General features: G+C 48.4%; 1 protein-coding gene across 2 annotated transcripts in view; it reads left to right on the top strand.

Moving 5' to 3' along the window:
* The window catches only part of CRISPLD2 (cysteine rich secretory protein LCCL domain containing 2), a 71,441-nt gene that overhangs the window by 3,871 nt on the left and 52,608 nt on the right, over positions 1-14,962 (top strand). For both annotated transcript variants that reach the window (XM_010597822.3, XM_010597820.3), the window contains exon 2: positions 14,513-14,828. In XM_010597822.3, the coding sequence (XP_010596124.1) occupies positions 14,589-14,828 (240 nt within the window). In that variant the 5' untranslated portion in view covers positions 14,513-14,588. The remainder of the gene's footprint in view (positions 1-14,512; positions 14,829-14,962) is intronic.

The raw sequence follows: 14,962 nt of genomic DNA, 5'->3' as shown, positions 1-14,962 counted from the left end.
CTAATGAGGATTATGCAACTTTAAAAAAAAAAATTATAAATTATGACATCTCACATTTTCAACCCAAATTTCTCGGATATGTCCCATATTGCGTGCAGAATGGCTCTATCCCGGAAGAAAGAAGAAGCAAAAAGAACTGAGCTTCCATTTTGCCTGCAGTCAAGTGGTTCTGGAATCAACCTGCCCCTAAGTTATTCTGAGCCAATTCTGACTCATAGCGACCCTATAGGACAGAGTAGAACTGCCTCATAGGGTTTCCAAGGAGTGGCTGGTGGATTTGAACAGCCAACCTTTTGGTTAGCAGCCTGAGCTCTTAACCACTGTGCCACCAGGGCTCCTAAGTTCTTTTGGATGGGAAAACACCCACTCAGGTTTCTCTCGGGTTGGGACGCTGGCATTTACCTGTCATCTTCAGAAACTGATTTGATAAGACCCTGAGAACTTTCTAGAATGAAGAAGAAGCATGTTACTGGCATGGAAAGGTGATCGTGAGTGAGTGGAGAGTTGGCAGGGGTGTGCCAAGGGAGGGACCATGTATATGCAAAGGCCTGGAGGTGGAGAAGGGCCTGGAATACTTGGAGAATGGCAAGAAGTTTGGGGCACTAGAGGCTAAGGACCAGGGGAGGGGACAGCGAGGGTCTGCCCTGCAGGTGTGATGAGTTGAACTGAGGTAGTGGACTTGTCACTGAGGCCACAGGGTGCCCCCAAGTGAGTTCCCACAGGACAGTAACATGTTCATGTTTGCATTTGAGGACAGATCACCCTGGAATGAGCAGAGTTTCCCCAGTGTGGGGAGCACCAGGATGTGCTCCCCAAAACGACTGAATGTAGATCTGGCAGCCAACCCCCTGAATCCCAGCGTCACTCTTGGTGATTCTCCACTGGTCCTAACACCTCCCCCACACCCTAACCCCTATACAACACAGAGAATGGGTTCCCTCCAACATAGTCCACATCCAGGCCAGCGGCAGCTGGAGGTGCTAACTTTGTCCTGTCTTCAGAGTGCCTACTTTCACTCTTACCTCCTGCTGATGGTGAAAGTGATCAGGCTCTCCCAGAATGGCAGTGATACGAAGCTTTCTTTTTTAAAGTAATAAATAAATAAGCAAGCCAATTTAAATAAAAGTATGAAATATGTACTCATACAGGTAGGTAACAGGCAGGTAGGGAGAAACTTGGGAAAGGGGTATGTGAAGGGTTGAAGTATGGCAAACACTGGATTAAGGTGAGGCTTCAAGGAGGTTTGAGAGGCGGTTCTCAAAGTGGGGGCCCTGGACCAGCAGTGTCAGCATCCCCTGGGAGCCTGTTAGGAATACAGATTCCCAGGCCGTGCCCCAGCCTTCCTGCCTCAGGTGCCCTGGGAGCGGGGCCTAGCAGTCTGTGTTTTCACAAGGCTACCAGCACTTTCTGATGCCCCTCAGGTCTGAGACCCACTGCCCTAGAAAGCTGAGGAAGGCCTGCCCCCACACAGCACAAAGATGGGATGGGAGGGGCTGCCTAGTGGGGGTCATGTGACCAGAGAAGTCACATAGCAAAGAGGATGTGAGAGGCTTAGGAGCTAAAATGACCACCTCCTTCCAGAATCTAGGGGCCCCTGAGAGCCAGTTGTTTGCATGAGTCTTTCTCCTGGAAGAATGTTCAGCTTGCTGGTGTTGTGACTGCCAACACTTTGGGACCTGGGCACATGTCCAGAAGATTCCAGGGTATGTGTAGTGTCCCTGTGTGCCTAAGAGCCTGCTAGGTGCATCTCTCTAGAGTCCCTAAGAGCCCCCTCTCAAAGAATGAATTGTTTTCTCGATTGCATTTAAAAATAAATATGAGTATATGTCACCTCCTGCTGTCCCCTCCTTCCTGGCCAAACCAGTGCTCCCAACACAGCCAGTCTGTTCTCTTTGGGAGGAAGGCTCCTGCTGCTGAAAACGCTGTTTATCCCTGGGCACCTCCAAGGCTGGGCTTTCCTGGGATGGAGGCGGTGTTTTCAGATGGGTTAGGCCCTGTCGGACAAAGTGCCCTCTCATTTTGGATGAACCGGGCCCTGTCTGAGAGCCGCGGGGCGGTCCAGGAGAGAGGGTGCAGCCGGCTGGCACGGCTCTATCTCGGCTCCAACATGCTCAAGTTCAAGTGCCCTTTGAAGGGTGCCTGAGACCAGGCTCTGGACTTGTCTCAGCTTTGGACTCTTGAGGAAAAACTCTTGGAGACTTCTCTTGCAAAACCATGTCTTTTCTTTGTGTCCACTGTTGCTTGTCTCAATCCACCCTTCAAAGGAAGCTAGAATCCAGAGTGATTCCAAATTTTTTTTTGGGTGTGTGCTTTTTATTGAAGTTGAATATACTAGAAAAAGTGTACCACTATTAGCGTACTGGCGGGTGAATTTTCACAAAGGGCATGCGTCGTGTGACGGCCCCTCCTAATTGTTCCCTGCACCCCCAAAAGGGTAGCCATTTCCAGACTTCTAATGGCCTAGGTTGGTTTTGCCTGGTTTTGAACTGTGTGTAAATGGAACTTCACATGTGTCATCTTTTCAGTCTGGCTTCTTGTGTTCAGTATTATGTCTGGGAGATTTGTCTGTGCTGTTGCACATTGAAGGGTCATCAAAACATAAATCATGCCCTACCAGCATCCTGCTTAACTCTCCAGGCTCCCCTTGGAGTAATAAACACTCCTTGGCATGGCCTTGGAAACCCTGCTGGTATAGTGGTTAAGAGCTACAGCTGCTAACCAAAAGGTCACCAGTTCGAATCCACCAGGCAGTCCTTGGAAACTCTATGGGGCAATTCTACTTTGTCCTATAGGGTTGCTATGAGTCAGAATTGACTTGATGGCAACAAGTTTTTTTGTTTTGGCATAGCCTTGGAGGCCCCTGCCACCTGGCCCTGCCTATTTCTGTGAACTCCTCTCCCCCTGGCCCTGAGTCTGCCCTAGGTCATGCTAAGACAATGTACATCTGAGCCTTTGTCCTAGCTGTTCTGCTGCCTGAGTTCCCTTTCTTTACAGTCTCAGTGGGACCTTTGCTGTCCACCTCAATCAATCAGAGAGGTCTTCCTTCTGCCCCTGCCCCTGTGCTCACCACCCCATCTTCCTGGGCTGTTTTCATCAAGCTGCCTCTGGTGTCTGAAACCTGCATTTACCTATTTACCGTGATGCCTATTGTCTGTCCCCCCCAGTTCCCCAGGACAGACTGCTTTGTCCCCTGTGTGTCCCCAGGACTCCGTGGGTTTGACCCCAAGTTTGACCCTGAGGATGTCCATCTGCAAGATGGGCTGAAGTTCTATAGCCTAGATCTACCTCAAGTTATTGGACCATGTGTTCAAAAGCAGGGGCCATGACTCAGCCTTTTGGATGCCACCACATGCCGTGAGTCACCCATTTCAGGCAAGAAGGCCACTCTGCACAGGCATGTGTGTCATCCCTGAGCCCTGAAGCTGGGGTGACCTGGGCCTCCCGAATGCCCCCAGAGGAGAAGGGAAGGAATGTTCACCGAATTCCCGTCATGTTCCCAAGACTCTGCCCCAGCCCTTTGTAAACACTATTTTGTGTAGTCTTTACTGAGCAGAACTGTGTACCATAGGGTTTCCAAGGCTGTAATCCTTTTAGAAGCAGACCGCCACATATTTCTCCTGTGGAGCGGCTGGTGGGTTCGAACCACCAACCTTTGTGTTAGCACCTGAGTTCTTAACCATTGTGCCACCAGGGCTCTTTCTTAAACCCTTGGGAGAAATCCACGTCCTCATTGTGCAGGTGAGGGACTGGAGGCTCTAAGAGCTTGAGGAGCTTCTGGTGGCCCACAGTTCTATGGGGGTGGACGTAGGATTCAAACCCAGCTCTGACCTCAATGTCCACGATATTCCCACTCCATTGCCTTCTGGTAGTTGGTGACGTTTTCCCCCTTGAGATGGAGGTTCCTGATGTTTATCTAATGCTTTACTGGGATCAGTTTTCAGGGAAACATCCCAACATCTGTAAGAAGGGAGAGAGAAGCCCCAGGAGCATTTGTGCTGAGTGTTTTCAAAACATATTAATTTATCATCCAGTGACTTCAAAGTGGCTTTGCTTATACATAATCTTGGCTTACGTTGAATGCACCTGGTGTTTAGCTCTTTTATGTGCAAAGTAGAGTAAATTTGTGTTTGTTGAATTTTTCTTCTCTTTTTGTCCAGAATTTTGTATATTTGGAGCATAGTGTAAAAGAAATCAAATGACTCTTGTATGTGTCTGAATAAGCATCTAGAAGTATTGTCCCCTAAATCCCATAAGGATGTATATCTTGCTGAGGGGAGAGGCAGGAAGAAGGTGTGTGGGGGGGGGTGGGGGGGTGGATGCTGGTTATTCTGCCAAGCTGAGTAAACCGAGAGGCCAGGGCTGGTGCAAAGCCGGAAGCAAGGGACGGAGCAGGCCTGGGTCCTCCTGCATCTGGGCGCTAATCCTGTTTAAGAGAAACTCCTGGATCCGTTGGAGGAGGGGGATTGGGGCCGCACTGTCTGGGGTTTACCAGACGGTCTGAACAGGAGGTTCTGCCCAAAGCTGCTTCTCCTCCGGCCACGGCTTCATTCCTGGAATTCTGGGTGGTTTGTGGGTATGATTCTGATCTGTCCCTGGCTTCTTGCTCAATTTCTGAGTTCTCCTTTGTACCTCTGAGGAAGAGCAGAGCCCGGGGAAGCACCCAGCTCTTTGGGGGGAGCTGCCATCACATGTGTGGCGAACTTCAGCCGAACAGGTTGCACAGACATGGGACAGTAGGTCAGCATTGCCCTGACGCTTTAGAGAGTCAATCAGAGAGTGATAAATAAGTGGGTGTTGTCTGCAGGCATTCTGCGTGACTGGACGCAAGCTGCTCATCTTGTTTGGGCCTCAATTTCCTCATCTGTAAATTGGTGCTAATAATCTCAGTAACCCCATCAGTTTGTGGAGTGGATGAAATATAAGGTGATTGGAGTACAGCAAGAAGTTCTGGTGGCACAGTGGTTAAGTGCTCAGCTGCTAACCGAAAGGTTGGCAGTTCAAACCCACCAGCTGCTCCTTGGGGGAGTGAGAGAGATGTGGCAGTCTGTTTCCATGGAAATTGTTGTTAGGTGCCTTCGAGTTGATTCCAAGTCATAGCTACCCTGTGTACAAAGAAACAACAGCCTGCCTGGCCCTGCGCCATCCTCACAATCATTGCTGTGTTTGAGCCCATTGTTGTAGCCGCTGTGTCAATCCATCTCGTCTAGGGTCTTCCTCTTTTTCACTAACCCTCTACCTTACTAAGCATCACCGGGGAGATGTCCAAAGTACATGAGACGAAGTCTCTATATCTTCACTTCAAAGGAGTGCTCTGGCTGTACTTCTTCCAGGACAGACCTGTTCGTTCTTGTGGCAGTTCATGGTATATTCAGTGTTTTTTGCCAACACCATAATTCAAAGGCATCAATTCTTCTTTAGTCTTTCTTATTCATTGTCCAGCTTTTGGATGTGTATTGGAAACCCTGTGAGACAATGGGTTTGGGAGTAAAGCACCCTGCATGGTGCCTGCCCCTTCATGCACCCTTCATGTATCAAGTGTTGGCTAGGTTACTGGCAATAAATGTTTGCTGAGTGACACTTAGGTGCTGGAGTATAAAGCTGAATAAAACTCAAGGGCAGCCAATGGTAGGTTAGAAATGGCCTGTACCAGCTCATGAGAGCTCATAGTTAAGTTTTCAGAAATGTTGTAAGCCAGTTAACACAACCTCATTAAACACTAAACGATACGAACTTACAATTAAATAAGTCATGACAAACGAAGGTAATACTCAAACCTTACCAGTTATCAGTTGCCAGAGAGTCAGCTCCGACTCATGGCAGCCCCATGTGCGTCAGGGCAGAATTGCGCTCCATAGGGTTTTCGGTAGCTGTGACCTTTTGGAAGTAGATTGTTAGAACTTTCTCCTGAGGTGCCTCTTGGTAGTCTTGAGCCTCCAGCTTTTCAGTTAGCAACAAAGTGAGTTAACCATCTGCACTACCCAGGGGCTCCACTCAAAACTTTTCACTTCCTGATTATTTTGGTACAGTTTACTATTATTTCTGCTCTTGAGATTGTATCTATTGTAACTGTATGCTGGGAATACTAAATAACAAAGTGCTGTTGTGAATCTTGTCCCGGAAACTCCATGTTCAAGGGTATCATGTTGGTAGCTTGTAATTGGCTATAGTGGGAGTATTTATGCCATGGAAATTGGCAAATACTACAAATCAGGGCTCTTTGGTTTTTTTGTTTGTTTGTTTTGAGAGCTGGTTGTTAAACCTTTACCACCGCACCCCTGGTTCCAGCCCTCAAGAAGCTGATGGTCTAGCAGGAGAAAGGTAGTATGAGCTGACACAATCCAGGGTGATGAGTTCTAGAGCTGAAAGACACTCATGTGCCTGTTAACTCAGCTAAGATTCAGCCCTGGGAGGGAATGGAGCTTCACGACAGAAATGGCATCTGAACTAGGTAATTGTCATCAACGTGAATTACCAAGTACATTTGTATGGATGGCTTTTGGTCCAATGGTTGACATTAACCTTCCAGACCTAATTCATGACATCTTAGAACTACTTCTTCAGAAAACTGAGGGAAAATGGCCAAGACTGAAGGCACGTACTGAGCTGAAGTGTGTTTCAAATTTGGTGGAGGATTTTTCCCCCCTAAGCAATAGACATTTAAAAGGGTATTTTTAAAATTGGATTTTGTCTTAAGGCAGAGATGCGGCTTTGAAATAGTATGGTAGAGAATAGTCTCTTCACTTAATTCCACATTATTAATCCCAGCCTTCTAAAAGTCCTTCCCACAACACATTTGTGGAACATTTAGCGTCATCGTTATTACGATAGCTAACACTTGGTGCACACAATGTCCATTATTTTGTTTATTCCTCACAGGTCCTCAAAGGTACTATAATTCCCCTCTACCTTACAAATGTGGAAAATGGGACTCAGAGAAGCTAAATGCTGTGTCTAAGCCACATGGCTAGTGAGGTGCAGTGTCAGGAATTGAAGTCAGGTCGCTGTTCCCCAACAGCCCATGCTGTTATCAGTAAACAGGAAGCCGAGATCATATGTAGCCCTTATAAGGCACTTCTGTTGGGATGAGGAGGAGAGCCGCACATTCATTCTGTAAATATTTATTGAACACTGACTTCTTAGACATCGACAACTCAGTGGTGAACAAGACGAGCAGGTCTGCTGCCAAGATTAAGCTTGAGGAGGCTTCCAGGAATTGGTGACCCTTAAGTTGAGCCTTAACCGATGAGCAGGAATTAATCTGCCCGATATGGGCCAGGGAGGGGGCAGGCCGGAGTGAGGGGATGAGTTGTGGGAACACCATGTGCAGAAGCAGAGAGCTTGGCACAATCTCTGGGCTGATGGTTGACAGGCTGAGCCCTAAGATTCATCTTCCTGGCAGACTTTCCTAAACAAGGCAGATACAGCCCAGGCGAGATGATGCAATGAACTTGAACTTGAACCATGCTCCCTTGAATTTGGTGGCAGCATCACCCAGGAGATAACCATCCAGGAGAACCTTTACTAGATTGCCGGCAAAATGGTTTGCTGATCCCCTAAATCTCCACAAAACCCTGGCTAGAGCCGGGGGAAGTGGCCAGAGAGCTGATATTCAGTGGGGGTATGTTGAAAGTCCCCCAAGCTTTCTGAAAGCTTGATTTCAAATTTTACCTCAAACAGGCTATGTATCCTCACAAAAACCACTTGCTGTCTCCTGGACTCAGTTTTATTTTCTGTAAAATGGAGCTGAAAGCAGCTATCTCACTGACCGAGTCAAACTGCATGTGAAACCTCCGGGTGAGGCAGAAGTTCAGTTCCTACTTTCATTTGCCAGGCTTCGGTCTTGCCATTGACCTTGGGACTGGAGAACTTTGTTAGTTCCCTCCCCACCTCTGGAATCCTGGCATCTGGTGCATTCTCATGAGATCTTTGAGTTGTTATCTTTTTGTGGTCTTATGGGCCTGGTTTTGCAACTCCAGCAAAGGAGAACAAGGTCTTCCAGAGAACGTTTCTGCTGTATTGTTCAGCCAACCACAGCGGGTGTTTCAAGCTATTGGTAAGAGGCCAGAGGTGACAGAAAATTGAAAGGACTTCTCTAGAAACAATGCCAGGCATCTGGCAAAGCTGGGGAGAACTGGGGAGCAAATATGCAGACCTGGGGATTGTGTGGGGTGGTCTTACCTTCTGGCACTGAAGCGAGCTAGGTTGACCCACCAAAGTGGGAGCCCTCCCAAGATGTTCATCCCAGCAATTGGGAGGCGCTCGGCAGAGAGCAGCGTCATCAGAGTTCGGCCACGCTCACCATGTTTGAATCATGGTATGTCGGCCGATGGAGCCTGGGTGGGTGCCAAGTGTTGATGATGGGGCGTATTTTGGTGGAACGTCACCATGACAGAGAGGTCTTATCTCCCCCAGGGGGGTGACGGACTGGTATGGTCTCGCTGACCAAGTTGTCTTTTGACCTGGGAGGCAGCTGCCTCAGCTCTAGTGAATCCAACAGTCACAGAGCAGACACGGGAATAAGAGGAATTTAGTGAGAGATTAGGTTGTTTTGTCTAGGGGAGTCCCTTCCCTGCAAGGGCAGTGACAGCCTGTGAATTTCCAAGTCCATAGGGGACCCCACTCCTGGGGAAGGCAGGGCATTAAGAAAAGGGTGAAAGGCAGTTTTTTGCTGTGTGACCTTGGGCAGGTTCCTTAAATGCTGTGGGCCTTAGTCTCCTCATCTGTGAAATGGGAGGAATAAAACCCAAACCTCTGGGTAATCAGGAGGGCAACAGAAAAGGAAGCAAGGAAAGTGCCCCCATAGCAGCAGCACATAGTGGGTCTTGCTAGTGTCATCCTTTTCCCGTGTTCCCCTGGCCAGAGCACATTTTGTACTGGTCAGGCCCTGGCAGCCTTGGACAGGGTTTATGTCTCATTTGGAAAGAGGTGGTTTTTATTGCAAATGGAAAAGGGGACAACGTGCTTCAGCCTCAAGTTCTGAAGAATGGTTCAGCTGTGGAGGAGGAAGGGTCAGCAAAGGCCAGGGTGCTGGGCAGGGCCTAGGGAAGTGGCTTAGCCAGTTCGCTTGTCCTTTGGCATAGAACCAACTGTCACTGCCTTACCCTCCAAGATCTGTGCCCGGCTTCCTTCCGTGCCTCTGTTTCCCATAGCATCTTCCATAAAGCAGCTGCGGGACATTCGGGAACACAGTCTTGTTCATCCATTTATTGTCTGACCCACAACTGCCTCTTGGCTAAGCACCGTTCTTGCCTCTGGGAATATAGACACAAATGAGACACTGGCTCTGTTATTCTTAGGTTTCTTTTAAAAATCTCCAGGCTGTTATCCTACAGCTCAAACGTAGAGCCACCAAGATCTAGGCCTTGTCCCTTCCCCAGCATTGTTTCCCCAGCCCCCGAGGTCCAGTCAGGCCAAACCACATTCAGACCCAGTAGTGCACTGGGTGTGTCCCCCAGCACAGAGGCTGCAAATGTCTCCACCAGGACAGGTCCACGTTTCCTGTGTGCGTAGACGAGCCATTCTTCTTTTCCTTCACTGTGTTCTCTTCAAATATGGAGGCTGGACTCAACTCCATCGTCCTTCCAATCCTAAAACTCCACCCGAGGCTTTATAAATTCTTGTTGGGACCTTCTAGAGAAGGCTCAGTCCACAAGCTATGGAATGGAGAGGTCCCTTTAACTTTCAGAATGAAGGCAGCTTGTTGGACCTTTTGGAATAAGCTAGCACTTTTTCAGAAAAATGGTGCCAGAAAGTATGTATTTGGAGCCAGTGTTTTTTACTTGCCTTTCCTGCTTTGCATTTGTTTTATTAATACTTGGGAAAATTATTTTAGAATAGACAAGTACAAAGGATATCATACATCCACCAGCTAAAGTGAACAGACGTCAGGTTCTGTTCCGAGGACTCTGTCCTAAGTTGGTTCTGACGTAAGTTGAATATCTCCTTTTTTTTTGTAGTTTTCATTATTATTGCCTTTTACTATCAGTATCTTTGTAAATCTGATCTTTATTTGTCTTTGGGGGTTGAAAACATTACATATAAACTTACAGATATGACGACATCAGGAAATCACGCACTGCAACATTGTATGTAGTATGCATTACTAACGATAAGAGGTAAAGAAAAACAAAACAGATGGTCATAAGGCGGTTTATCGTAACTTGAATACGCTGTAAGTTGGGGACTACCTGTATATTAAAGATAAGGATGAAATCTCTCAAATCCCCTCCTCAGTTCTACTCTTCCCCACCCCAGAGTCAACTACCACCATGAATTTTGTATTCCATCCTGGTTTTTATACTTTCCCTATATATATATATATATATATATATATATATATATATATACACACGTATGTTTGTGTATCTATATACATATATATCCATAAACTACACAGAGTGTGGTTTATATGTAGATAAAAAAAAAAATTTATTTTTTATTTTTTATTTGCCTAAATTTTTTTTTTTTAAATACTATTATTGGAGTATGGAGCCCTGGTGGTGCAAACAGCTAAGTGCTTGGCTGCTGATTGAAAGATTGGCGGTTTGAATCCATCCAGCAGCTCCATAGGAGAAAGACCTGGTGATCTCCTTCCATAAGGATTGCAGCCTAGAAGACCCTATGGGACAGTTCTGCCCTGTCACATTGGGTCACTAGGAGTCAGAAATGACCCAGCTGCACCTAACGACAACCTTATTGGGATATGCTCTACAATTTGCTTTTTAAGCTCAACTTTGTATTTGAGATTTATTTATGCCGACACGTATATCTAGTTCATCCCTTTCACCTGCTGTATAATATTCTACCACATACTGTCCCGTAGTTACTTACTCACCCTCCAGCTGATGGCCATTTGCATTTTGCCCATCAGTGATCTAACCCAAACTCAGGTTTCAATCTATTTGGGCCCCAGTAGAGTCATCTGAGTAACTTATGTTTCCTGCCTCTGTTGGGCCCTGCCACCAAATGGAATAAGCGTAGAGTAAAATGCACTGAGTGTTATCATGATGCTGGGGTGGCCTCCTGTGATGTCAATCCCATTCTTACTTTGTCTCAAATCTCAGCTGAACGTCAGCATCTTTGGGCATCTCTCCTTTGAGTCTGGCCTTCTGCAGCTGGAAAATGCTCATATATGGTGGTGTGACAAACCCAGAACAGAAATCAAGGGCCTTGAGGAGTTCTGGTTGGATTCCCAGTGGGTGAGTGAGCACACAGAAGGCCTTCCCCCAGTCCCTGGGGCTCTGACCCACGGGGACTGCCTTCGCAGGCAGGCATGTCTGGTCCACTATAGAGAGCTACGCCTCTCTGCTTTGAGTGGAGGCTATTTTTATTTTAAGTGTAGTCTTCCTCAGGACCCTGGGTGAGTGCCAGGGGGTCAGAGATGGGAACTGGAGTATTCCCAGAGCTTACTGGCTCACCCCTCGGCCTCCAGTGCCAGCTTCTCTGCTTGTTGCCCTCTGCCTCCTGGGATGCCCATCTCAGCTCCCAGGCCTCCCCTATTGTTGACTGTGTCCAGTCAGGTATTAGTTAATCTGGACTTCCCTGCCTGGCTCCACCTTCAGCCCCAACATACCCTCCTTTGTCTGCCATTTTGCCAACTCAGCTGGTGAAAGCCTGGCTATTTCTAACGTGGGCCAAGACCCAGGGAGGTTTTTTTTCCCAAAGGATTGGGGGTTCCAGAAGGCTATGAGAAGCAGCATTGATCCATGGCTGACATTCTACCATTCCTCCACCCCCCGCCCCCCATGGTCTCCAGTCAGCCTTGTCTTTCTGTATAGGGGCTGTGGGGTTTCTCATCCAACTCCGCCACTGAACTGCGATCTCCTAGAGACCTGGGACGGTGTCCTTTTCAGCTTTGAGTCCCTAGACCCTATCCCAGGGTCCAGCGCGCGCGCGCACGCACACACACACACACGCACACACACACTCCAGTTGCTGTTGAATCAACTCTGACTCATGGTGACCTCATGTGTGTCAGAGTAGAACTGTGCTCCGTAGGGTTTTCAATGGCTGATTTTTTAGAAGTAGATTGCCAGGCCTTTCTTCCCTGGCACCACTGGGTAGACTTGAACCTCCAACCTTTTGGTTAGCAGCCAAATGCATTAACCGTTTATAGCACCCAGGGACTCCCCAGCACAAAATAGGTTCTCAATGAAGGTGATTGGGTGACTCATTATCTCTTGGGAACAAAGAGTGATGCTTCGTCAGCAGTAGTGATGGACTAAATGAACACATCATTTAAGGCCTCTTTGTCTTCTTTTGGGACCAACAACATTTATTTTTTTCAGATGACAAGCCAGGAGGAGAATTATGTTTGTCAGCCTTTCAGTGGGGGAAGGAGAGTTAGCCTCCAGGGATATAGAAGCCAAGGCAGCTTGCTGGTAAAACCTGGACCTTCAGAGTTGTCAGACCTGGGTTCGAGTCTCAGCACCTCCGATTACTAGTAGGGCAACCTTGTGTTCACCTTGACATCACTCTAAGCCTCAGCTTCCTCATCTGTAAAATGGGGATAATAAAGTCTGACCTGCTGACTTGTCCTGAGGATTGGAAATGACATAGCTGGAGTGACTGGCCCATGTAGGTAGTCAGGGAGGGGTTTCTGGAGGAAACAAATGCCCAGCAGAGATCCACCTAGTAAAGTCTGACCTTAAGGAAATTGGTGGTTGATAAGTGACTGAGACAGCCTCTCCTGAAATGCGTGCCAGGGAAGCAAGGTTATTAAGAGGCATTTTTTTGTGTAAAAGGGCCTATACCTAGAAGGCAGGGGAAAGCCTTCTGCAGTAAAAGCGAGGGGGCTTTCTTTACTGCAGAATGCATAGTGTTTTAATAAGGCAGGGGCACCTGATCTCTCCAGGGGGATCGTCTGCAGCCCCTCCCCACTTATCTGACCTTGGAGCTGTGTCCCACTGTCCTGAAGCCCCAGCGTGTCTCAGGCTGGTGTTTGGAGCCTAAGGTGTCTTCCTGCCCAGTGTCACACACCTGGAGAGGCTGCTCAGCAAATACCAGCAGGACGGGCCCCTGGCCATCTCCAGGGCGGACAAGGAGGGGATCCTCGTGCTGCACAGCACACTGCGGGGCCAGGTGTACCCTGCAGCCTCCAGTGTGGAGCACGTGGTGAGCCCTGGCCTCAGAGTTAGAGCTCTGGAACACTCTTCCGTAAGGTCCAGGCATGCCGCCGTCTTCTTTCTGTCTGGCCACCATCTTCTTTCTGTCCCATGGCACTGCTGTTGGTTTCATCAGCCGAAGGTGATTTGGCCAAACTGGCAGATTAACTATTACCTGACTGGATGTGATCAACCACAGGTCAACATCGTGGGGCAGGCAGGCGTTGGTGCTTATTACCCCTGTGAGTCACTAACGTAGCACTGAAGGTTCACACACAACAGTGTCTGTAATGGGCTCGTTGTCAGACAGAAGCTGGCTGAGGGACAGCCACAGGCTTGGGTGGTCAGTGGGTTCGCCCAGCAGGGACAGAGGTAAGAGGGGGGCATGCAGACAGCTCTTAGTGTTTCATTCCTCTTTCTACTGTTACTTTCTCCCAGGATCAAATCAGTGAGTAAAGGTCACCCTGTGGAGTACACGGCTAGGTTCTCATCTGGGTTCTGGGTAATGGTGTTGTTGGTACGTGCCATTGAATTGGCCCCAACTCGTGGTGAACCCATGTACAACAGAGCGAAACACTGCCTGTGCTGCACTAACCCTGTGATGGGTTGTGGGCCACACCTATGTGATCCATGGGGTTTTCATTGGCTGATTTTCATAAGTAGATTGCCAGGCCTTTCTTCCCAGTCTGTCTTAGTCTGAAGCTCCGCTGAAACCTGTTCAGCATCTTAGCAACATGCAGGCCTCCACTGACGGATGGGTGGTGGCTGTGCATGAGGTACGTTGGCTGCAAATCAAACCCAGGTCTCCCACATGGAAAGTGGGAATTCTATCACTGAACCACCAGTGCCTCCACAGCTGTGTTTTGGTATATGACAAACCTGTGAGATGCTGGTGGAAGGGCAAGGATAAGAGGAACCTTCTCTTATACAATGATGGGAAAGATACCTGTCAAGCACTTTTGGTGAATTGAGTCTTACTTCGCAGAGACTGGAAAGTTTGCTGAGAATGTTGGTTCATGACAAACCCTTCTTGGTGTGAAGTGACTTCATCAATCCATTTGGGGGCGTGAGACAGAACTTAATTAATGCCATAGTCCCACCTGAGTCATGAATGAGTAGAAGTGCTGACTCAAAATTAGACAATATGGGCACCAGAGAACTTGAGTCTGGGTAAATCTGTGCTAGGATGTCCTATTTAGAGTCGGGCAGCTTGCCTTTGAAAACTGTTCTCTGGAATCCCAGCTGCACCACTTCTTGCCTGTGCTTGGATGATACTTAGCTTCTGTGAGCCTCAGTTTCCACATCTATAAAGTGGGGAGAAAAATGCCTGCTCCTTTCACTACTCCAGCCAACGCTATAGCTTGTTTAATACTCACTTGCCTTCTTCCAATGCCCCCTCTTCCTTTCAGAGCTCTCAAGAGCCCAGCTCTGCCCAGGAACCCCAGGCTGCCCTGTCACCCCAGTTCCTGCTGTCAGCAAGGAGCCATGAGTGGTGTCCTGAATGGTATCATCCCCTTCGGGCTGGTGTTGCTGCTGTGTGGAGCCCAAGGCTTCTTTCTGCCCAATGCCACACACCTGGAGAGGCTGCTCAGCAAATACCAGCAGGACGAGCCTCACTCCCGGGCCCGGAGGGCCATCCCAAGGGCGGACAAGGAGGAGATCCTTAGGCTGCACAACAAACTGCGGGGCCAGGTGTACCCTGCGGCCTCCAACATGGAGTACATGGTGAGCCCTGGCCTCAGCCACAGAAGGTTGGGAGACCCTGGCTGCCATGTTGCTGTGTCCCCAGTCTGGGCGGGTAGCAAGGGAGGTTCCCTTGTCTCTGTTCTTGACACTCTGCCAAGACAACACTCGTGAAG

This window comes from Loxodonta africana, chromosome 21, assembly GCF_030014295.1.
Source record: "Loxodonta africana isolate mLoxAfr1 chromosome 21, mLoxAfr1.hap2, whole genome shotgun sequence".
NCBI classification, from domain to species: domain Eukaryota; kingdom Metazoa; phylum Chordata; class Mammalia; order Proboscidea; family Elephantidae; genus Loxodonta; species Loxodonta africana.
This window is presented reverse-complemented; position numbering and strand designations above follow the sequence as displayed.